The 23609-nt window shown below is 38.2% G+C and overlaps 1 protein-coding gene and 1 long non-coding RNA gene across 2 annotated transcripts in view; both read right to left on the bottom strand.

Annotated features, from left to right (window-relative positions):
• SYT10 (synaptotagmin 10) overlaps positions 1-11995 on the bottom strand; it is a 66238-nt gene extending 54243 nt beyond the window's left edge. Inside the window, exon 1 of the mRNA XM_049625272.1 lies at positions 10761-11995. Coding sequence (XP_049481229.1) covers positions 10761-10911 — 151 coding nt within the window. The 5' untranslated portion in view covers positions 10912-11995. The remainder of the gene's footprint in view (positions 1-10760) is intronic.
• LOC125918951 (uncharacterized) lies at positions 9233-10636 on the bottom strand. Its single transcript, XR_007456633.1, has 2 exons — positions 9961-10636; positions 9233-9418 (listed from the first exon to the last, which is right to left on the bottom strand). It is a non-coding gene; the product is annotated as an uncharacterized LOC125918951 (long non-coding RNA).
• Positions 11996-23609: the final 11614 nt, after the last annotated feature.

The raw sequence follows: 23609 nt of genomic DNA on the forward strand, positions 1-23609 counted from the left end.
GGCTTTGCTTGCCTTCTCTGCAGGGCCTTTGAAGTTACCCTTGCAATAGGCAAACTTGATGAGTAGACCCTATCTCAAATTTTCAATGTCTCTGAATAGTTAAAAAGAATCCATTATATAACATTCATCTTATTATATTTTGGGAAGATTAAGAGTTAATTAAATTTACAGATATTAGATTAGGTGCCCAGATAATCAGGTTTAAAATTGCTCAAACCCTGGCTTGATTACATAAATATGCATAACCATTGCTTTACCACTGTCTACTTATCTGTCTGTCAAGATGTCTCTGACTCACTTTTGGTATAAAGATTTTATTCTTTCATTGTGTCTTAATAATTCAAAATAAAGTGACCCAGTTCTGAAAAACTCTCAGTAAGAGAAGATTAAGCCATGGGGCACCTGGGTGGCTCAGTCGGTTAAGCGTCCGACTTCGGCTCAGGTCATGATCTCACAGTTTGTGAGTTTGAGCCCCGTGTCGGGCTCTGTGCTGATAGTTTGGAGCCTGGAGCCTGCTTTGAATTCTGTGTCTCCCTCTCTCTCTGCCCCTCCCCTGCTCATGCTCTGTCTCTTATAAATAAATGTTAAAGGAAAAAAAAAAAAGAGAGAGAAGAGTAAGCCAAAAAATGCTAATTCCTCAGAAACTTGTGTAAAGCAGAACTTTGCTAAAGTCTATGTAACCAGACCATAACATTTGCATGGTCCTATTCACTGAGGCTTGTAAAAAGGGTTAGATCTAATTGTCTACTACCTACACAGATGGATATGATCACACAGAAAAGCACAGACCAATTGGTGTGCTCTCCATTCCCATCACCACTGCGTTAATTGATATTCTTATCTGTGGTTTCTGTATCATTTTTTTTTTTAATTTTAAAGTTCTAGTTCTTTAATTTTCAAAATGTACAAAAATATGATTTCTTATAATTAATCAAAACTTATAATTTAGTTCATTGATATTTCAAGCCTTTTGTTCTTTGGTCTCTTCCCATTATTGCCTGAACATAGACCATATTTACGGCATCATTCCATAGAGAAAGAAGGGGAATAAAACCCAAATCACCAACTCTTTTTTTTTAAAATTTATTTTGAGAGAGAGAGAAAGCATGAGTAGAGGAGGAACAGAGTGGGGGTGGGAGGAGAGAGAGAGAGAGAATGAATCCCAAGCAGGCTCCACACAGCACAGAGCCCAATCCAGGGCTCAAACTCATGAACCATGAGACCATGACCTGAGCTGAAGTCGGATGCTTAACTGACTGAGCCACCCATGTGCCCCAAATCAACAACTCTTACTCAAAGAAAGCTGAGGGAAACTGTTTCTAAGATAAAAATTTGGAATTATCTTTGAAGTTAACCTATTTATCCTATTCAGATGATGTTGTGGTTGACCCTTAAACAATGAGGGGGTTAGAGGCACCAAGTCTCACCCAGTTGAAAACTGCCATATAAGTTTTGACTCCCCTAAAACTATTGATAGCCTACTGTTGACCAGAAGCCTTGCCAATAACATAAACACTTGATTAACATATATTTTATATGTTATATTATATACTGTATTCTTACAATAAAGTTAGAAAAAATAAAATGTTATTAAGTAAATTATAAAAAAGAGAAAATACATTTAGAGTACTGTACTAGAAAAAATCTGCATATAAGTAGATCCACACAGTTGGATCCTGTGTCGTTCAAGGGTCAACTCTAATATTATAATAGGGCATAATTCTGATTTCTATGACAAGAGGCTAAACTAACAGTGACTTAAACAAGTAGAAGAAGTTTATTTCTCTCTCATGTAATTAACTATTCCAGCATAAGCAGGCCAGGGCATACACATCAGGTTCAAGGTGTCTAGAGTCCTAATTTTTTTTTTTTTTTATATTTGTGCTTTGCTATTCAAAGGTTTTTGCCTTCTCCTTAATGTCCAAGATGGCAAGCTACCATGCCCATGTTCCAGGCAGTTAGGTGGTAGAATACCATGGGGAAAGGGAAGGTGAGAGTCTGTCCTTTAATTCTAAGGGCACAGCCTGGAAGTAGTACACATCACTGCCACTAACATTCTGATGGTCAGATTTAGTCATGTGGCTGCAGCAAACCAGAAAGAAAGCTGAGAAAAGTTGTCATTTATAAATTAAAAAAAAATAAGTTATTTTAATGCTGCTATGTATCTAAATAAAAATAAAGGATTCTGATACTGTGAAATAAAAGGGGGGAAATGAATACTTGGAAATAACTAGCAGTCTCTTTTTCATCTATATATCCAATACATAATCAATCAACATATTATCCTTGCAACAATGCTTCTTATAATTTCCATTTTAACAGTACTGATTTGCCTTTTTCTTGAATTTCAATAAATGATAAAAACTTTGTATTAATACTATATTGAGTTGATTATAATATGCATATTTTAAAACATTTACATTTTCTGAAATCCGAATATATTTTAGTATCAATGGCTTATTACAATCACTAATAGCCAGGAAGTAAGTATGTCATAATTTTCTCTGTGTATGTGCAAAACAAAGGCATCAATATAAAAAGCCATAGAATGAGTCCAAGTGGCTTAAAAAAAAAACAACCAAAAAAAAACCAAAACAGTGGAGAAAACAGTAAAGCCTAGCACTAAACCTTACAAGACAAACTTTTGGGGGATAGGTGGAGAAGGCAGTGAGTCAGTGAGTTTGCCAACATTGCGAACATAGCACATAATTGTACAGGTAGCTTAGAGCACAACACCTTCTTAAATAAATTCTTACTTATTATTTAAGGAAAAAATGCACCATTACCACTCTTGACAGCACTCTTGATGGCACAGAGCCTAATAATGAGTGGAAAAACAATGGTGTCACCAATTCTGAAATCAAAAAGCCATTCAGAAGAATCATGGTCAAATTTAAACTTATTTTAACCCATTTATGTCTTTTATTTTACTTTTTATGTTTGTACAAGAGTGATATATGATTTCAACAATTTATGCCTGTTTTAAAAGAAGTCTCTACATAAGTGTGAAATAAAAACTCTATGTGATAACAAAGTATCAAGTTATAATTTATTTAGTGACATTTCTTTTTCTTTTTGGTACCATATAAAATAATGGTGCATCTTATAATCAATAGCATCTTAGATTCAATCAAATATGGTATTCAATATGATATAAAAGTATCCTAACTTATAAAAAAATCTTTACACATGTTCATAATTGAGTACATAATTTATAATCTGTGATTATCTATTAATTCTACATTTACAATAACTTGAACTATGTACAGCATTTAATTAATGGTACAAATACATTTTATTTTTTTTAAGTTTATTTATTTATTTTGAGAGAGAGAGGGCACACGTGTGCACATGCACCCAGCGGGGGAGAGGCAGAGAGAGAGGAACCCAAACAGGCTCTGCCCTACCAGTGCAAACCCTGATGGAGGAATCATGGTTCGTGAGATCATGACCTGAGCTGAAATCAAGGATGAGACACTTTACTGACTGAGCCACCCAGGCCGCCTAGTACAAGTACATTTTATGTCTGGCACAGTGGCTTTTACCTAAGTGTTCAATAAATATTTGTTGAATAAAAAGCATAATGTTAAAACCACTTCTCAGAGGGGCGCCTGGGTGCCGCAGTCGGTTAAGCGTCCGGCTTCAGCCAGGTCACGATCTCGCGGTCCGTGAGTTCGAGCCCCGCGTCAGGCTCTGGGCTGATGGCTCGGAGCCTGGAGCCTGTTTCCGATTCTGTGTCTCCCTCTCTCTCTGTCCCTCCCCCGTTCATGCTCTGTCTCTCTCTGTCCCAAAAATAAATAAAAAAAAAACGTTGAAAAAAAAGAAAAAAGAAAAAAAAAAAAAAACCACTTCTCAGATATAGTAACAATTCATATTGTAACATATTAGAAATGATAATAAGCTTAATATTGTTTTATCCATTATTCCTATAAATCTATGACTATTGAAACAGAATTAAGGGAATAATAAAGACTGTAAGCTATAGTCCTCATTGTTTGATTAAAATAATTCTGCAGTATGAACACATTGACATTTACAAGGTTTTTTAAATTGACTGTAATGTTCTCTATTCCATAACAGAATGTTAAATAGCAGATCGTAACACACTTCAGGATCCACCCGGATGAAAAAAAGGTAGTATCAGTCCCTCCCACCTTCATCATTCTACCCTTCTAGCTCTGAGGCATCACAGAACAATTTTATGATTTTATGTATACATATACAGTATTTCTGTGTGTGTGTGTATATATATATCTATATATATAGATATATAGATATAGATATAGATATAGATATAGATATAGATATAGATATATAGATACAGCTTTATTTTCAGACAGTCTACCTAAGTCATGTTGATGTCAGCTTTTACAGTTTCAGTAGTCATTTAGGATATTTAAAATGATAAAGAAAGAGGCACCTGGGTGGCTCAGTCAGTTGAGTGTCCGACTTCAGCCTAGGTCATGATCTCACCAGTCCCGAGTTGGAGCTCCATGGTGGGCTCTGTGCTGACAGCTCAGAGGCTGGGGCCTGTTTCAGATACCGGGTCTCCCTCTCCCTCTCTGCCCCTCCCCCATTCGCACTCTGTCTCTCTCTCTCTCTCTCTCTCTCTCTCTCAAAAATAAACATTAAAAAATAAAATAAAATAAAATAAAATAAGGAAAAAGAAAACTATTATATAATAACAAGAAGCCATCGCTTCAGTCAGGGACTGTTTCTAAACTTTGCCAGTGCTGGATATTCCACCAACAGAGAAAATCAGTATTGTACAAATTACAAATAAACAACATAATTTATTGAACTTTAATAATAACACTTCCTATTAGGAGGCCTAGTTTTCTTTGATATCATAGCACTGAATTTTAATAATGACATATATAGATGGTTGACTACTAAACTTACATACCCAAAAAATGGTAGGAAAATAAAGCAAAAATTGATTTTAATGTATTATTTTTCTAATGACAAAGTAACAAAAATAATTTAACCAGAAATTTAATATCTGTTTTCATTATAGGCTTATTTATGGACATACAGAAGGAGCTATATTTATAATTATATGCATTCAAAGTTGTGCATTTCAAACACAGTAAAATCTTTTACATGATTTTACTGTTCAAATGAATCAATTATATTTAGCTAAGCATTCATGAATTAACTCTCATGTACACTTAATTATATGCATGCTTGTACTCAAGTAAGAAAAATAAAGAATGTTGTGTCTTACGCTTGTATGACAGTATATCTAACAAAAGGAAATTTTGGAATTTGGGTCATAATTACACACTGAGAAATCTTAATACCTTCCAATACATCACTAATTATAGCCAACGGTATAATGATAGGTAAGAGCCTATTTTTTACAAACATTTGTTCCAGTGCCCTGTGGCACCAAGGATGCCCCTAGGAAATCTTCCTATGCTTACTTTTTGTGGAACCTAAGGAACCCTGGGTTTTTATCCTTGCTGCTTCATTAACTAGCTTGATTTGAGGGGAAGTTGCTAACTTTCCCTGCCTTCGTTTTCAACATTGCAAAATAATGACTTCTAGTTGTAACTGGAATGACTAATAGGCATTTGAAAAAAGATGATTATCTTCCCCATGCTAGTTTCTACTTAAGCAAACAGGCTTTCTTTTACTATTATAAATTGATATTTTAAGTAGATATTCCCACTTTTCTAGAACTTGCATAAACTTAATACATTTATTACACAACACTTACAAATTTAGCCACTGGATCATAGCTCTACCTGAACACACTCTGTGGGAAGTCAACAGATACCCATATGATGTTCAGTTGCTTTTTTGTGAGTATTTTGCTCGTATTCTAGGTTTTAAATACCTAAAATGCTCTAATTTCTGCTATTATCATAAACAAAATACGATTTCTTGTAATTAATCAAAACTCATAATTTAGTTCATTGATATTTCAAGCCTTTTGTTCTGTGGCTTCTTGAGGATGAATTTATTAATTCATTCATTCTTTCATTAATCCGACAAATATTTATTGAGACTAAGAGCCATAGATTTTTCTAGGCACTGAGAATAAGACAGTAGACAAACCACTGCTCTCAAAGAGCTTATGTTCTACTGACTTAATGTATACATCAGGAAGAACACAATTGTATTTTCAAAATATAGATAATTTTAATTGGCATTAGAGATTCCAATAAACATTTGTGATAATGTTTATCTTCTGCCAGAATCTTGTAAAAAAATCTTGTAAATGAATGTAGATGTATCCAAATAATAACTAATTTTTTTCCATAAAACAAAATGATTAAGTTTTAAAGACAATGGGATTTGAATGAAATGGACAGCTATAGATCTTATATATAAAATCATTCTTGTAAGGATCTGATTTCAGAGATTCACAGCTCATTTAAGAGGAAATATAAGGGTGCCTAGGTGGCTCAGGTGGTTAAGCATCTGACTCTTGATTTTAGCTCAGGTCATGATCTCCTGGTTGGTGAGTTTGAGCCCTACATTGGGCTCTGTGCTGGTGGCGCTGAACCTGCTTGGGATTTTCTCTCCCTCTCTGCCCCTCCCTGCCTCTCTCTCTCTCAAAATAAATAAACTTAAAATTTTTTTTTAAAAAGAAGAAATATAGATCTTAATTTGTCTCAAGAAGAAAAAAGATTAAAGCAAAACAAATCCTGTCAATATTGTCAAAATACTGATATCTCAGAATTAAGAAAAGTAGGTGTTTGCGGACACTGGCTTGGCCTTTGAAAGCAGTTGTTCATTTCCCTTGGGAACAAATGATACCAAGCATAGTATGTATTGATGATCATGTAAAAATGAGACTTTCTTGATTGGAGTGGCATTCTTCATTGGAGTGACAATGTGAGAGAAGGAAAAAAATCCTTTCTTACATCCTTCTTCATATATGGGTGTATCTGAATTTATTATGGTTCAATTACTCTGTCTCATATTTACAAGTTTTGAGGAAAAATTTACACTATATTTCTAAATTGTAACTCTTTATACAATCATTAGAATGTGTAAAACTCAGTGTGTAGTTGTACCAGAATTATAGATTAAGTAATCATTTGCTTTGTGTCTGTAGAGAAAAACCTACGAAACACCCTTACTCATTTTAAGCCCTCATCATAGACTTAAAATGCCTCAATCTCAGAGAATCACAGTGTAATTTTAAAAATCTTACCTAGCAATCTCCTTTATTAGTCAAGTAACTTCAAAGAAATTCTTTGCCATATACCTATACTGATCCCTACATCTACAAAATTCAGGAATACACATAGAAATTGAGAAAGAAATTGTTTAAACTTTTATTTTAGAATTTTTAGTCCCAAATTAAAAGTATTAAAATGCAAAATCAAAACAATGATGAATTAAATGTTTATTGAAAATATTTAAATTAAGGTTAGGTCTATACAATTGTGATGTGACTATGTGCTTCAGGGGGTTTGATTAGCTATGGTTTATGAGGCCTGCCTTTTAAGCAACATACTTTCCTAAAACCTCATAAGCATTTGGATATGGGGCAGCAATTAAAGACTGACCGGAAATGAACCCAAATGCAGTTCCAAAACTATTATGTGTATTACTCATGGTATATCTGAAAAATAACATTTTTGGCTGATATATTGTTTTGTATGTTCCCTAAGTATTAAATCATATTGTGCACAAAGATGAATTTAGTTGGTGACATGTCTATTGGGGGTGGGGGTGGGGGTCAGAGGTAAAGAGAGGGCAAACATTTGATTTTCTAAAAATTACACATGATGAACTTTCCAGTGTGCTAGTAATGCTGACATCAATAATGTCTCTAATAAACTATTCCAAAAAAGTAAATTAATTGGTGTTGCCAGATGCAGTCTAATTCGTCACAAATCTTAAGAAAATATGGGATTAGTCAACTTGATTGGTAGATCCTTAATGCCAATAACACTGCTGATGCTTCTGCTACTGCTGTTACAGTAAAGAGGATGGTGGAGCCCGCTCTTTATTGGCACTTAAAACACTGGTAGGAGAATATATTATTTATATGTGTGATTCATAAGTTCTTTAATGTAGAATGACTTTAATTGGGATTACCAGAATTTCTCCCCCTCTACTCCTATGGGAAGGAATCTAAAAATATACACAATCTGGAAGCCTGTAATTGTCACTTCACCCTTTGAATAACTGACACCATATGGGCAGTGCTGATTAACATTCAAAGTAAATAACCACTGTGCCATTCAATGTAGATGCCCTCCTACCAATAATGTGTTTCCTATTCAACAAACAGTGAGTAGAAGGGTCACCTACTGGAAGTGTTTTTATTTAGAGACCTACTGCTCGCTTCGGCAGCACATATATTTAGAGACCTAGAATAAAGGGCCCAAGTGCTAAGTTACAAGAAAATCGACTACAAAGAATAATGTGAAGCTGAGTGGCTAATATAAAGATTCAGTAGGTAATATGTGAATCCATTTTGCAGATATCTTTTGGTATTGGGAGTTTATTTATGGATTAAAGTATTTTATTTCTAATTGTACAGATTTACAAATGGAAAATGTAAAGTAATCTTGTGCATCTTTAGATCTCATACAACCTTACAGAATGTCTTCTTTAGTGGTAGCCACTAAAAATATATTCATATATTAAATCAAATACTCCATCTGAATAGCATATATTTTCTCTTTACAGAAGAAAAATATCCATGAAATTGTTTTAGACTCATTTTTCCCCAATTTTTCTTTCCAAGGGAAAGGCCAAAAGGAATGGGAACTAGGACTACCTCTTGTGGGCTTAGGACATGCTCAACACCCTTTCTGCAATTCATATACTGTGTTTTACCTTAAGTTTATATGGTTGTATATTTAGAAAGATTTATAAGCTAGCAATTGGTTTCCGACTGCACAGTTTTCCTCATTAGCAGCCAATCTGAGAACCAGGAGACTACTTCTTGCTGTATGATCACAAACAGATGATCACAGCATCAACCGTTAAATGACCAAATTACAGGTATTTAAATTTAAATACTTTAATTTCTTCCACTATACCCCCTTCTCGGAGTCTTATCTTTAGAATGTCGATCGCTAAAGATGTTTCAGAAGAGTTTATCCAATATCAACACAGAGGACTTTTAAGGTCACACTATTTTGGGTATTTATCTCATGCTTAGCAACCATGCACGTGACACACATATACACTGTGTTCACCCAGTTCCTTCCACTAATAGTTGTTTGATACACTCGTTGGAATTCAACACCTACTGAACAAGTGAAAAAAGACTGTTTTATTTGTATATGCACAAAACGTCTAAGTGTCCAGCATGGGGACAGCACCAATCATGTACCCTTCCGCTCCAGGGTTCAAGTAGCAGCATCTCTCAGGTTCTGCCAACCGCAGACAGAAAAGAAGCCTCTCTTGGTTCCGGTTGCCACGATCAGAGAATTTGAAAACCCTGCAGATAGTCCATTTAAATACTGGTAGGGAAAAGCTAAACCACATCTATTCCCACCTCCCCTTCCTCTCCCTTTTCTTTGGTGGTGGTGGTGGTGGCTGCGAGAGATTCACTCAGTGCGCCCTCCTGGCCCCCTTCCCCAGTCCGCAGAGCTGTGGGCAGTCGCGCTCCGCTTGAGTTGAGCGGTCCAGCTCTCACCTGTTGCCCTGGCTGCCCTCAAGCCACGAAGCCCCGCCACGAGGACAAAAATGACAGAAAGCAAAGGGGAAGAAACAAGACCTACAGAAGAGATGGCGATCTTCCAGCCCGTTGCCGAAAATCCCGAAAGCAGTGCTTGTTGGTCGCCCAAAGCCACAAGCGACCGTCACAAGGGACTCTCGAAATCACGCGGCCCGCAACTCTGGAGTCCCTCTCGCTCGTGTGAACGGACAACAGGCTACACTAACCAAGCACTGCGCAGGTGGTTAAAACCCTTTCCCCAGGAGTGACCAAACACTAGTTCTGATACGGTTCCCCTCAACCCTCGGAGAAAAACCTGTCACCTGAGGCTTCTTTCCACTTCCAGATTTCTGACGGTCGGTGTCCTTCTCCATCTCACCCCATTTCTTCCAAGTTTCGTGAAGGGAGAGGGAGGATGCCCGTGCGTTGGGGTGTGCATGACAGCATGTGTGTAGAAAGAATTTCTAATCTTTTCTCTTTCCTCCACTTTATATGTGACCCGAGCCTTGGTTGTCGCCTCAAAAAAGAATCCCTGTTTTGCCAACGCTGTCACGAAACCCTCCAAGATCACATTTAATAAGGGGTTCGGACACTGTCAAAAGCTCGACAGGTTGTAGCCGCGAGTTACACCCCCCCCCTCCCCCGCCCCCGGAGCCTTTCCGCTCCCGGAGGCCAAGGCAATCCTATTTGCAAGGCGGTTTTTCGCGTCCAAGCAGGGATTCTCCGGCCCGGCCCCTTCCCCAAGCTCGCGACCCGCGACACGAGAGACGGCAGCTGGAGTCCCGCCGGCGAGCGGCTCTCGCAGGCAGCGCTGGGTAACAGGCTGTGCGCCGCCGCCCTCGCTCGCCTCGCCTCGCCTCGCCACCCCGGAAGGGAGCCCGCAGGCGTGGGAGAGCGGCGGCGAGCGAGGGACGGCGCGGCGGGCTCGGAGCACGCCGGGGAGGTGGAAGAAGCCGGGCAGGCGGAGTCGAGCCGACAAAACCCGAAGAACCCACGCTCCAGGTGTCCGGGAGCTGAGCGGAAAGAGGAGCGAGGTAGGAAGGCGCGGCGTCCCACAGGCGCCCTGGCGCCGCGCGGGGTCCCGGCGGAGCGCGCGGACACGAGGGGGGCCCTCCCCGGTTACCTGTGCTGCTTCCGCCCTGGCTGCCCCTGTCCCGGGGGAAGATGCCCGAGCACTTCTCCCACTCCACCTGGCCCGCGAAGCACAGCTCGGTGACGATGTGCAGCGCCTTCTGGCACAGGCTGCTCACTCCGTCCTCCTTGTGGAAACTCATGGTTGGCCTCTTTTTCCCCAGTCGGCCGGCCGAATTTCCCCTTCCCGGTACCTCTGGGCTGGCCCCTCTGGCGCCCTAAGCCATCGCCCGCTCGTGGGGAAATGGGCGGGAGAGCGCGCTGCTCCCAGCGGCAACTCTTAGGAGCCGCAGGTTGGCCCCATGGCGCGAGCGGGGGGCGCAGGGGAAGGCGGAGAGGCTGGGGCTGGAAGCGCGCGAGGCGGCGGCGGTTAGGTTTGCGCCAAGTCTCCTGCGGCGGGAGCCAGCCAGACGCGGAGAGCTGGAGAGAGAGACCCGGCATGGAGTGCGGAGAGGAAGGGTAGGGGGTGGGGGAGACGTGAAAAAGCCAAAGCCCTCGACTCGCTAGAACTCCCCCCGCCTCCTCCCAGCGCTTTAGTGTTTGGGCTGGTGGCTGGCGGCGGCGCGTCCAATCGCAGCCCGGCGCGGGCCGGCAGACCGGTTGAGGCACCCGCAGCGCCCCCTCCGCGCTCAGTCAGGGGCCCGAGGTGGCCTTGCAAGAGGCGCGACTCCTCGTCCCTGCCGGGACCCCAGCTTGGGCTGCAGGTGCACGATGCAGCGGGGAGGGGGATAGAGAAATCTTCGTTTTCTCCGTACTTTTTTCCCAGCCTCCGTCTGCCCCTCAGCTTCCTGTCTCTCCAACTTTACTGCACGTGTGTGGCTCTCCGTGGTCTGTCTAGTTTTACTTTTCTGAAAAGTCGTTACAACTGAAGACAAACTGAAAAAGTTAAATTTTAAAGACGAATAGGCGAATAATCAAGTCAGACGTCTACAGAGAAAGAGAAGTGTGCCTGGAAAGCACGTTTAAAATGATTTCTAACGATGATGATTTAGAGACAAAATTTAATTCCAGAGTTCTTTTTATGGCTATTACTGAAATTCACCGTAAGATACATTTCCTATCTATCCAATTCAGTTTTTCTTGATGCATAAATACTATGAATAAGCAGATTTTAATTTATTGCCTTTGACTTTGTTTTCTAATTCTCTTACGTATTTCACAAAACGAAATCTTATTTGTATTAATATTCACTGTCGATTAATCCGTAATTGGCAGTTAAGAATGCACAACTTGTCTTATCACTTCTGCACTGGAATACTGAAAACAACAACAACAAGACCTGGGTTTAAAGGGGAGAAGGGTTAAGTTCATATCTGTCACACACACCTGTGCTTAACCTTGAAGAAATTGCTTTTAGATCCTTCTTTCAATCTGTAAAATGAAGCCTTGGGACTCTTCTGTTGCAACACTTCTCTAAGGCGAACGGGCTTACTCATGGAGCTACAACTACAAAATAGTGTTAATAAGTATGGGCCACACGGTTATAGTAAATGGGTTCACATTTACTATAAATGGGTTTCATTGTTTTTAAATTGTTTTGGGGCAGAGTTTGATAGTCGCTTATAACCTGAAGATTGATTTAACCTTTATTAGGTGAGGATTCTTTATTTTCGAAGTGGAATATCCTGACCTTGTGGGCATATTTATATAGACAGTTTATGATAAATCATTTCCTGTGTAAGGACACTGTGGTAAACTTACTATAAATACTAGGCATAGAATCACAGTAGATAAGCATTCACTAGTTGAATCATTTTGACCTGATTCATAGGACAGTTGGTATAACTAGGAGTATTTTTATTGTGAATCAAGACAAACTAAAATCTGAAGGTTTCGTTTGCTTTTTGTTTTTATGCACATTGCTTTGGATGGTTTTTAGATAAAATTGACTATTTCAAAATAATTTCACTGTCAAAAAATATTGAATATCTACTGTATGTTTGGAGCAATGTAAACACACTTTAATAAGGCCCTTTCCAGCTGTCCTTGCCTCCCAGTCCTCCAGTCTAGACACCCTCCTGTAGAACAACCTGCAATGCAATGCTGTGCTTTCATATTTACTGTATGAGCAAACTGTTATGTGGGAGTCCAAATGAGTAATTTAGCTCTATACTACCTAGATTCTAATTGCTTAAGTGGAGTAATGCAGATCTCTCTCATGACCCTCTACTGTTTGATTTCAGTGCTCAATATTATTAGGTAAACAGATTCTGAAAATAACTTTCCCCGTATTTGTTTATCCTGTTCCTCGCCTCTTGCTTACTCTTCCCCGTGTTTCCACAATAAGCAGTTCACCTCTATGTTCATTTTTCTGAATTTATTTGTCTGAAATATTTTTGCTTTCATCTAAATCTCCTAAGGTTTTGCTTTTTTTCTTTGATCTTTAGACCATCTCTACAGCTCATTAGCAGATGAATCAAACCAGTTTTTCTTGTCACTTATTAACAGCTCCGGTAAGAGGTGTGGGGAATGTAGAAACTGCATTCAAGGTCATTATTTTCAATGCTGAAGGATGAGATGACAAGAATTTCAATTCACAATCTTTAAAAATTTTTTGGCAACTATTTGAACTAACAAGAGCCTACCCATCAAGTAAACCAAGCAATACAGATTTGCATTTACTTCCCCACCCACACTCCGAAGGAGTTGCTGAATAGTAAAGGAGGGGAGAGCAGGTGAGATTGATTTTACTAAGCACCAGTTGCTATACTAAGTGATATATGAGGCATTAATAGTCCAAAAATACAGGCAGGTCTCTGACACAGCTTCCTTCTGAATGATCCCTGCATTAAGACAAGGAGGAATTGGTGTAGAGGTGAACAGGCCCCCAGCGCTCCCATCCGTATAAGCTAAGCCATCCTCTTTCAGGGGTAATTCTGAAGGGTCAATACTGTGATTTCCCTGCTTATTCAATCCTTTTCCATTTCTTTCTTCTCCCCCTCCCTATGGCTCTTTCAAAATATGGAGGGGAGGGAGTTATCTTCTCAGGTAGAGATCTCCCTAAAGTAAGGGGAATCTGGGAATCATTCCTGTGACTAGAATTTCAAATACTACTTGATCTCCGTGACAGGCACTAAGAAGGTGGGTAAATGAGGAAATCTCAGAACAGCTGAGCTCAGTCTGAATGAAGGTGAGAGACGAGTAACTTATTTAAAGCTCCCCTACCTTACTTTTCTGTGTTCTACAGCTCAGATTCCTATGAGCCCAATTCTCATCGCCTGTACATACTTGGGCCTGCTCCTGTATTCCTTAAGTTGAAGAGTGGCATCACCACTCACTCTCAACTGGAAAGATGACTCCAAACTTCTCATTTGCATGGATGCATATTGCTACTGAGAAGTCTATTTCTGTTCTGACTCCAGATCCTTTGATTAGCCTGATTCATCTCTTCTCTGGAAGGTTTGGTGTCTTCTCTATCGGCTGTGCTCACTTTTGTTCATTCGTCCTGATGGATACTCAGCACTTCAAACAGACTCACTTTTGAATCCTGCAATCTTGAGAAATTGTATTGATTTATTTCTTTTCTTCCTTCTGTTTTTCTGTGTAGTCCGTCTCTGGAACTCTTTTATGTTGAATTTTTGGCCGCTAAGATTGAATCTCTAATTTTCATTTCTCTTCAGTTTTGCATCTCTACCACCTCCTACTCCTTGTGCTCTAATTTTTGGGAGATTTCCTAGGCTTTCTCTTCTGAGCCTTCTATCAAATCACAATTTCAACTGTTGTAGTTTTAAGATATGCATAGTTTTTTGCTTAGTAGTTGTTCTTGTTTCTTATTTCATGCATACTATAATCTCTTCTTATCTTTCTGACCGTATTATATATTTTTTAACTCCCCCATCTGTGCTTCTGTCTTGTATCTTTTTTCTCTGAATAACTTGTTTTGTTGTTGTCATTTTTCATGTTGTAAGATTTCTCAGATGTTTGCTCATCCAAATAATCAAATATAAATACCAGTAAGATATGGAGTTGAAGCTCTAGGTATATTAGTAAGGCTTGAAAACAGGGTGTTCACTGCAGGGTGATTCAAGTTATTTTGAATTGGAGCACCCCCCAAATATCAGAGAGGGCTCTCTAATCTTTTACTAGGGATGTGGGGCAATATTTAAAGGCTACCTACTTTTCTTTTCTTTTTTTTAAAATTTTTAATGTTTATTTATTTTTGAGAGAGAAACAGAGTGTGAATGTGGGAAGGGTAGAGAGAGAGGGAGACACAGAATCTGAAGCAGGCTCCAGGCTCTGCAGCTGTCAGCACAGAGCCTGATGTGGGGCTCAAACTCACAGACTGTGAGATCATGACCTGAGCCAAAGTTGGACCCTTAGCTAACTGAGCCACCCAGGTGCCCCAGCCTGCTTTTATTTTCCAATCTGGGGCCTCTCATGGTTCTGCCTTCTTATACTTCTGGTGCCTTAGGTCTGGAGACTTTCCTTTGCTATCTCTAGGGGAAAACTATTTGCAAGTTTGGGTAAGGGTAATCACCAGACCACAGGAGTTGTGTGGATGGAGACTTGAGCCTTGAGACATCTTAAGAGTGACACTCCTAGGGTACCTGGGTTGCTCAGTTCATTAAGCATCTGACTTCGGCTCAGGTCATGATTTTATGGTTCGTGGGTTTGAGCCCCACATCGGACTCTGTGCTGACAGCTCAGAGCCTGGAGCCTGCTTCGGATTCTGTGTCTCCCTCTCTCTCTCTGACCCTCCCCTGCTTGTTCTCTCTCTTTCTCTCTCTGTCTCTCTCTCTCTCTCTCTCTCTGTGTGTCTCTCTCCATCAAAAATAAATAAATAAACATTAAAAAAAAAAAGAGTGACAGTTCTCCTTTTTTAGCCTTTCTCCCTAATGCCATCTTCTGTGGAATCAGTACAAGATAACTCCGTTTCTGAGTTTTTCTGAGACTCTGTGAGGTGAGAAGCCAGCTTCTCATTGCTATCTGCCTCTGGAGGTTTCAGCTCCCTCTGCTCAGTAAGGCAGTTACTACTCCTTCACTGCTTCCATCTGGTGAACCGTTTGACATCTTCTGTCCTTGCGTCATCTCCTGTGTCCTTTCCTATTCCGTCTGTCCTTTTACACTTCTACCTTTTTATTGCTCTATTATCATTTCAGTGTCTTTTCAGGAGTGGCAGGAAACATGTACATTTTCAATCCATCATGTGTAACTGTTTGAAGGTTGTCTTCAATCTTTTTTGTTTTTATGTTGAGAGAGAGAAAGAGAGAGAGAGGAAGGGCAGAGAGAGAGGGACAGAGAGAATCCCAAGCAGGTTCCATGCCATCAGCACAGAGCCCAGCACGGGATTCAATCCCACAAACTATGAGATTATTACCTGAGCTGCAATCAAGAGTCTGACACTTAACTGACTGAGCCACCCAGGCGTCTCCATCATGTATAACTGTTTAAAAAGGCAATTCTGATTTGTGTCCCTTCCAGTGTCCCTTCCCCTTGTGCTTTAGATACATCGAATACCTTGAATGTGGCCTATAGAGCTCTATGTGTCCTGGCCTCTGCCTAGTTTTTTTGTTCATTTCTGAATTCATTGACTTGTGCTTTCTTTTCATTCTTTATTTCTCCTTTGTGTCACATAACATAATGTAAATAATTAATTTGATATAAATTGGTAGGTAGAGAACCTGTCCTCCCTCATCACTGCCCTTTCCAAGAGCCTTCACTCTGTCAGCAGTAATAGTCAGTAACATTTGCTGAATAAATTAATGTATGTCTTTTGTTAACCCTCTTCCCTCTAGTTATCAGAAATAAAAGCCTTTATTTACTTGTTGAAGAAATACGAGGGTATAGTAGAAACTGATAAATTTCCATTTCCAAGGAAGTTGGGAGAAGAGGGAAGAGAAGGAAGAGTGGTAGTAGTCCTTTGAGAAGGAAGAAGATGGTCATTTGTACCTTAGGGACAAACAGTAACTCTTGAATACCTACTTTGTACAGGTCTGTTATATGTATTATATATATGGTTTAATAATTACAGTGATAGTTTTTGTTTGATGTGTAACTTGTATAAAACTAAATACTTTGTAAGCTGATTGTTATAGTAACTCTTAGGTTAATTCATTTAGAACAGTGATAGGTATAGTACTAAGCTTTGTAGATACATTAACTTATTAAATCCTACAACAAACTTATGAGATAGGTACAATTATGTTCTCATTTAATAGGTAAGAAAACTGAGCCATAGGGGTGCCTGGGTGTTTCAGTTGGTTAAGTGTCCGACTCTTGATTTCGGCTTAGGTCATGATCTAGAGGTTTGTAGGCTTGAGCCTTGCATTGGGCTCTGTGCTCACAGTACAGAGCCTGCTTGAGATTCTCTCTCTCCCTCTCTCATTGCCCTTCCCCTACTTGCACTCTCTCTCTTTCTCTCTAAGATAAATAAATAAACTTGAAAGAAAAAAAGAGCCACAGAGAGGTTAAGTAGCCTTTCTTAGGCTATATAGCTGTTGGTAGTAAAGCCCGATTTGGACTAAAGGCCTTAAGGTTGCAGAATTTAGCTTCTTCACTTATTGTAGTATGTTGCTTCTTATCTATCATCATGACATGGTTGTAGGGTAGGCAGAATGTGATTAAAGGGCTATTCGTCCAGACAGCTCTCTAACTGATAAAAGCATATAATTATAAAATTATGACCTTTATCTACTTCACATTAGCAATCAGTCCCTGTGCCAATAGTTATACCATTTAAGAACTTACGATGCATTTTGTCATATTCTTCATCTCTCTCATATAATTAAATAAGCATATGGATGGACATGTGTATACATAGGTGCTGTTCTGTCATTGTCTATTTTCCAAAAAGGTGCAGTTTTTACCCAACTGTAATGACAGTCTCTCTAGTTCACTTGGGTAGCCTTAACTAATTATTTTAAATGGCTATAAATTATTCAATATATACCATAATTTATTCAACTATTTCCCAACTGATAGGAATTCACTTTACTTCTAGTTATTTACTACAGTGGATCTCTGTACAGAGATCTGTACTCTGTACAGAGTAGTATATACTACATGTTGCAGTAAACCTCCTTGTAATATTTACTTACATACCAAGGATTTTATTTATTTGATCTAGATTCCCAAGGAAGAGAATTCTGATGTATGAAATCACATTCCTACCAGAGATATATACGATATAATTTTTTGATCTCTTGCTTACAAAGATAGATGTTACAAATTCTTGCTACTATTTTGTGTGAAATTTTTCAGATTTCACTAAAAATCATGAAATTAAACCGTCATATTTTTATCAATACAATAATTTTATCTATGTATATAAATGAAGTTAAAATTAAAGTTTAAACATATTTACAGTAAAACCTTGGATTGCGAGTAATTTGTTCCATGAATGTTCCACAAGACAAGCAAACATTTGTAATAAATTTTAACTTGATAAATGAGTGATGTCTTACAATACGAGTAGTACGTGATGCCAAACATCACATGATCACAACTGAGCCTATGGTTCTTCTCTCTCTCTGTCTTTCTCTCTGTCTTTCTCTCTGTCTCTCTTGCTGTGGGATTGTGGGTGATTGTCTCCCATGCTTGGATGCTCCGTCTCGGCTGTGGTGTTTGGCAGAAATCAGTGATTTTTCAGAACTTTGGAAGGTGCCCACACTGGCACTAGTGTATTTTTTGTCACTTCAAAGCTCCTATGGACAGTCATTTGCTTTTCCATTCAAGAGTACGCTTAAGAATGCTTTGCTTCATTCTAAGTTATTGGATAGGTTCCTTGATAAAATTTCATGAAAAGAAAGAGATTTTATTAAGCCAATAGATAGCAGTGATTCTGTTAGTGATAGTGAAAGTCATCCTACACAATAACCCTCCTTTCTCTTGTCTCCTGACCAGCCATGAAAGTTTTCGAAGATAAGTGCAAGTTAATTTGTTTACATTTCTTTATATTTTGTGTTTTCTTTATTTTGTATTATATTACAGTATTATAATCATTTTGTATGAATATTTTTGGGTTGTGGAACAAATTATCTGTGGTTCTATTATTTCTTATGGGGAAATTTGCTTTGATATGGAAGTGCTTTGGATCACAAGCATGTTTCCAGAATGAATAATGCCTGCAACCAAAGTTTTACTGTATTGTCAATTAAAAAAAACCAAAAACCACAAGAATATGGGAATAGACGGTTTTTTGTTTGTTAAATTATTTTTGAGACAGACAGAACACAAGTGGGGGAGGGGCAGAGAGAGAGGGTGACACAGAATGTGAAACAGGCTCCAGACTCTGAGCTGTCAGCACAGAGCCCAACTGCCTGGCTTGACCCACCAGCTGTGAGATCATGACCTGAGTGGAAGTCGGACACTCAACCAACTGAGCCTACCCAGGTGCCTTGGGGATAACCATTTCTTACCTTTTAATTTAGTAATCTCAAACCATAGCATGTATTGGAATCATCTGGAAGGTTTGCTAAACCACAAATAGTTGGGCCCCACTCTCAGAGTTTCCAATTTGAGGTTTGAGAGGGGAGTCCGAGAATTTGCATTTCCATAAGTTCCCATGCAACAATGCTGCTTGTCCCTGGGATCACATACTGGGAATCATTGTTCTGGTGGCCTGTTTGAAATCAAGAAGTATTCCTAAAAATTTACACCAAAAGTAATTTCCCCAATAATCATACCTGATCAATTCAAAATAACCAATCTAAAATAACAAAAATTCAGAGTATTCCATTAGGTAGAAAACCTTAGTTCTAGTCTAAATTCCATCACTTGCCAACTGTGTGATATATAGTTTACTCAATCTCTTTGAACTTAGTTTTTCTTTTTAAACCTTAGAATAATACTGTGTTTTACTTTCATCAAAGGATTGTCCTGAGGCACATTAGAGGCAAGGAATGTGAAAATACGAAAAAAGCTATCAAACACTGTGCAAATACAGGTTATCATCATCATCCTTTGGATTCGGATTATTTGATATGTAAACAAGCCTTGTCAAGGCTTTTCTTAATGTGACATCTCATTCATAAGTAAAACAAGGAGACCCACAAAAGCCTTAAAAAGTGCACCTTTCTTAAGAGATAAGTGATGTTTTACCTCACAAGCACATCATTAACCTCCCTAAAAGTCCTCCTTAGACAATATTCTCCAATTTCTATGCATTGAGGAGGTTCCAGTTGTTACAAATCATATTATTCTATTATCTCTGTAGCAATAGCCCCTCTCTGAAATTATCTTGCTTATTTGTTTATAATCTATCTTCCACTCAGTAGAGTACACACTCTGTGAGAACTAGATCTCTCTGACTTTTTCACCCACTACATCCCCAGAACTGAGCACAATGATAGGCAGAGTATCAATGAAATAATTTAGTTTTTAGGGACTGAATGAACTGTACAAAAGCCTATAAGTAGGTTTATGTGACTGACGAGTTTAAAGTAGTCACTTAGAATGTGCTATGCCAGGGGCACCTGGGTGGCGCAGTCGGCTAAGCATCTGACTTCAGCCAGGTCACGATCTCACGGTCCGTGAGTTCGAGCCCGGCGTCAGGCTCTGGGCTGATGGCTCGGAGCCTGGAGCCTGTTTCCGATTCTGTGTCTCCCTCTCTCTCTGCCCCTCCCCCGTTCATGCTCTGTCTCTCTCTGTCCCATTCTGTGTCTCCCTCTCTCTCTGCCCCTCCCCCGTTCATGCTGTCTCTCTCTGTCCCAAAAATAAATAAAAAACGTTGAAAAAAAAATTAAAAAAAAAAAAGTGCTATGCCAATTCCTAAGCTTCAGAAAGTTGAAACATTATTTGTTATTTGGGGAAATTCCAGAGGGAGGATATAGTGATTCAATGTTTTGTAAATCACCATGATTACAATTTATTCATTCATTGAACAAATACTCATGCAATTTATAAATGATAAAATTAGCGGTTTGTAAGTTTTTAGCAATTTTTTTTTTTCCAAGACATATTCTTGGAAGAAAGCTTACCCAGAAAAAAAGCAATTCTAATCTGGTACACTAGAACCAATTGTCCTAATGTTAAGTATACTTTTCCCAGCTGAAGAAATGATAAAGTTATTGTAGGTCTACTCTTGGAAGCAGAACTAGGGTAAATGGGGTAAATTCCAGGAATACAACTTTGGCTGAATATTAGAAACAACTTTCTGATGATGATTATTCTCATAATATTTCAATTTTAACTTGTGGAATAAATTTTCTGCAGAAGCATTTGTACCATTCTTGGCTGTAAACATTAAAGAGTAAGTCCTAGAACATAGAATCTGCTTATAAAATAAGGAGTATACTGTTTTTCTGAATAGTTGTTTTTATAGGATTATCACTAATTTTCATAATGTTACATTTACTCACAATATTTTGGGATTACTTCTTTTTTTGAACTGACTTCAAAATCAATTCACATGCTACCAAGAAAACCAGAAAACTTTAGGATAATGCCATTTTTTAAACCTAAATTGTAGTTGTGTAATTTGATTAAATGTTTTATTTATCAATGTTGAATGCTGGCTGTTTAATGTCAACTTAAAAACATTAGATCCAATATTCTTCCATGACAAAAACATTCAACAAACTAGGGATAGAAGAGGACTGCCAAAAGGTGATAAAAAGCTCTATGAAAAACCCCAGCTAAGGGTGAAAGTCTGAATGCTTTCCTCCTGAGATCAGCAAATGATAAGGATATCCACTCTTGACATATGTTATTCAATATTGTACTAGAGGTTCTAGCCAGGGATATTAGGCAAGAAAATGAAGTAGAAGGCATCCAGATTGAAAAGGGAGAAATAAAACTATATCTATTTGCAGAGGACATGGTCTTAAATATAGAAAATCCTAAGGAACCCATATCAAAACTATCACAGCTAATAAATGAATTCTTCACAGTTGCAGGATACAAGACCAATAATTTAAAAGATTGTGTTGCTATCCACTAGCAATGAACACTCTAAATAAACAGTTTCATTTATAATAGCATCAAAAAAATAAAATATTTAAGAATAAAGTTAACAAAAGAAGTATAAGACTTGACCCCTGAAAATTACAAAACATTGCTATTCAAGAATTTAAAGACTTTAATAAATGAAAAATACCCTGTGTTTATGAGTCAAAAGATTTGACCTACAGATTTAATGTTATCCATATAAAAATCGCAGCTGCTTTTTTTGCAAAATTGATAGAATGATCTTAAAATTTATATGGAAATGTAATACACTCAGAATAACCACAAGAATCTTGAAAAAGAAGAAAATTAGGGGACCCACACTTCCAATTTTCAAAATTAAAAGCTCTATAGCAATTCAGACAATGAGATGCTTGTATAGATTAATGGAATAGAACTGAAAGCCCCAGAAAGGAAAGAATAGTCTTTTCCATAAATGGGCTGGGATAAGTGGTATCCACATATGAAAGAATGAAGTTGGACCTCTTTCACACATCATACACAATAATTAACTCATAGTGGATCATAGGCCTAAATATATATTCTTCTTTTTAGAAGAAAATGTAGGAATAAATTTTTGTGTCCTTAGGTTAGACAATGATTTTTTTTTTTTTTTTTTTTTTAGAGAGAGAGAAAGAGAGACTGAGTGTGAGCTGGGTAGAGGCAGAGAAAGAGGGAGACACAGAATCTGAAGCAGGCTCCAGGCTCTGAGCTGTCAACACAGAACCCAACGCAAGGCTTGAACCCACAAACCATGAGATCATGACCTGAGCTGCTGAAGTTGGGCGCTTAACCAACTGAGCCACCCAGGCGCCCTGACAATGATTTTTTTTAAATGACACCAAAAGCTCAATCAACAACTGAAAAAAAAAAATAGGTAAAGTGAACTTAATGAAAATTAAAACTTGTGCTTCAAAGGAAATTATCAAGAGAGTGAAAGGCAGCCGACATGTTTGAAAATATTGTACAACGTATATAAAGGGATTTTTATCCAGAGAATATAAAGAACTCTTACAAGTCAACAATCAAAAGATAACCCAATTAAAAAATAGGCAAAGGATTTGAATAGATATTTCTCCAGAGAAGATATACAAATTGTCAATAAGCCTATGAAAAGATGCACAACATCATTAGCCATTAGGGAAATGAAAATTAAAAGCACAATAATATACCACTTCAAATTAAGTAAGATAATTATTACCAAAAAGACAAACGTGCATTGGAGAGAATGGAGTAATAAGAACCCTCATACATTTCTGGTAGGAATATAATTTGTGCAGTCACTTGGGAAAACAGTTTGGAACTTCCTATTAGGTATCTACTAATTCACTACTCAGTATCTACTCAAGAGAATTAAAAACAAATGTTCACACAAAAACTTGTACTCTGCCATTTAAGCAGCATTATTTCTAGTAGCCAGAAAATGGTAATGTCCATTAATTGATAAAGGTGGTATATTTATACAGTGGAATATTATTTGGCAGTAGAAAGGAATTCATTATTGATACGTTCTATAGCATGTATGAACCCTAAAAAGATTGTGTTAAAGAACCCTGTCATGAAAGAGAACATATATGATAACCACTTACATGAAAGTCTAGAATATAGATACATAGAATAAAAAGTACATTAGTGGTTTCTAGGGTGTGGGTGGGTGGAGACAACTAGAGAATGGAGAGTGGCTGCTAACGGAGATGGGATTTCTCCATTTTCACTTGAAAATGTTTTAAAATTATATAGTGGTAGTGTTTGCATGGTTCTATGAATATACTAAAACCCACCGAATTCTATTCTTTAAAGTATGACTGTTCTGGTATGGGAATTAGATCTCACCAAAGCTGTTATATTTTGTAAAAATGCTGATTTGTCACAATGGACCTAATTTGATTTTAAATATTTAAAATTCAAAAATAATAAAAAATGAAAATTTCTGTTACAGAATTTTATAATTCAAAAT

Source organism: Panthera uncia, chromosome B4 (assembly GCF_023721935.1).
Source record: "Panthera uncia isolate 11264 chromosome B4, Puncia_PCG_1.0, whole genome shotgun sequence".
In the NCBI taxonomy this organism is placed as follows: domain Eukaryota; kingdom Metazoa; phylum Chordata; class Mammalia; order Carnivora; family Felidae; genus Panthera; species Panthera uncia.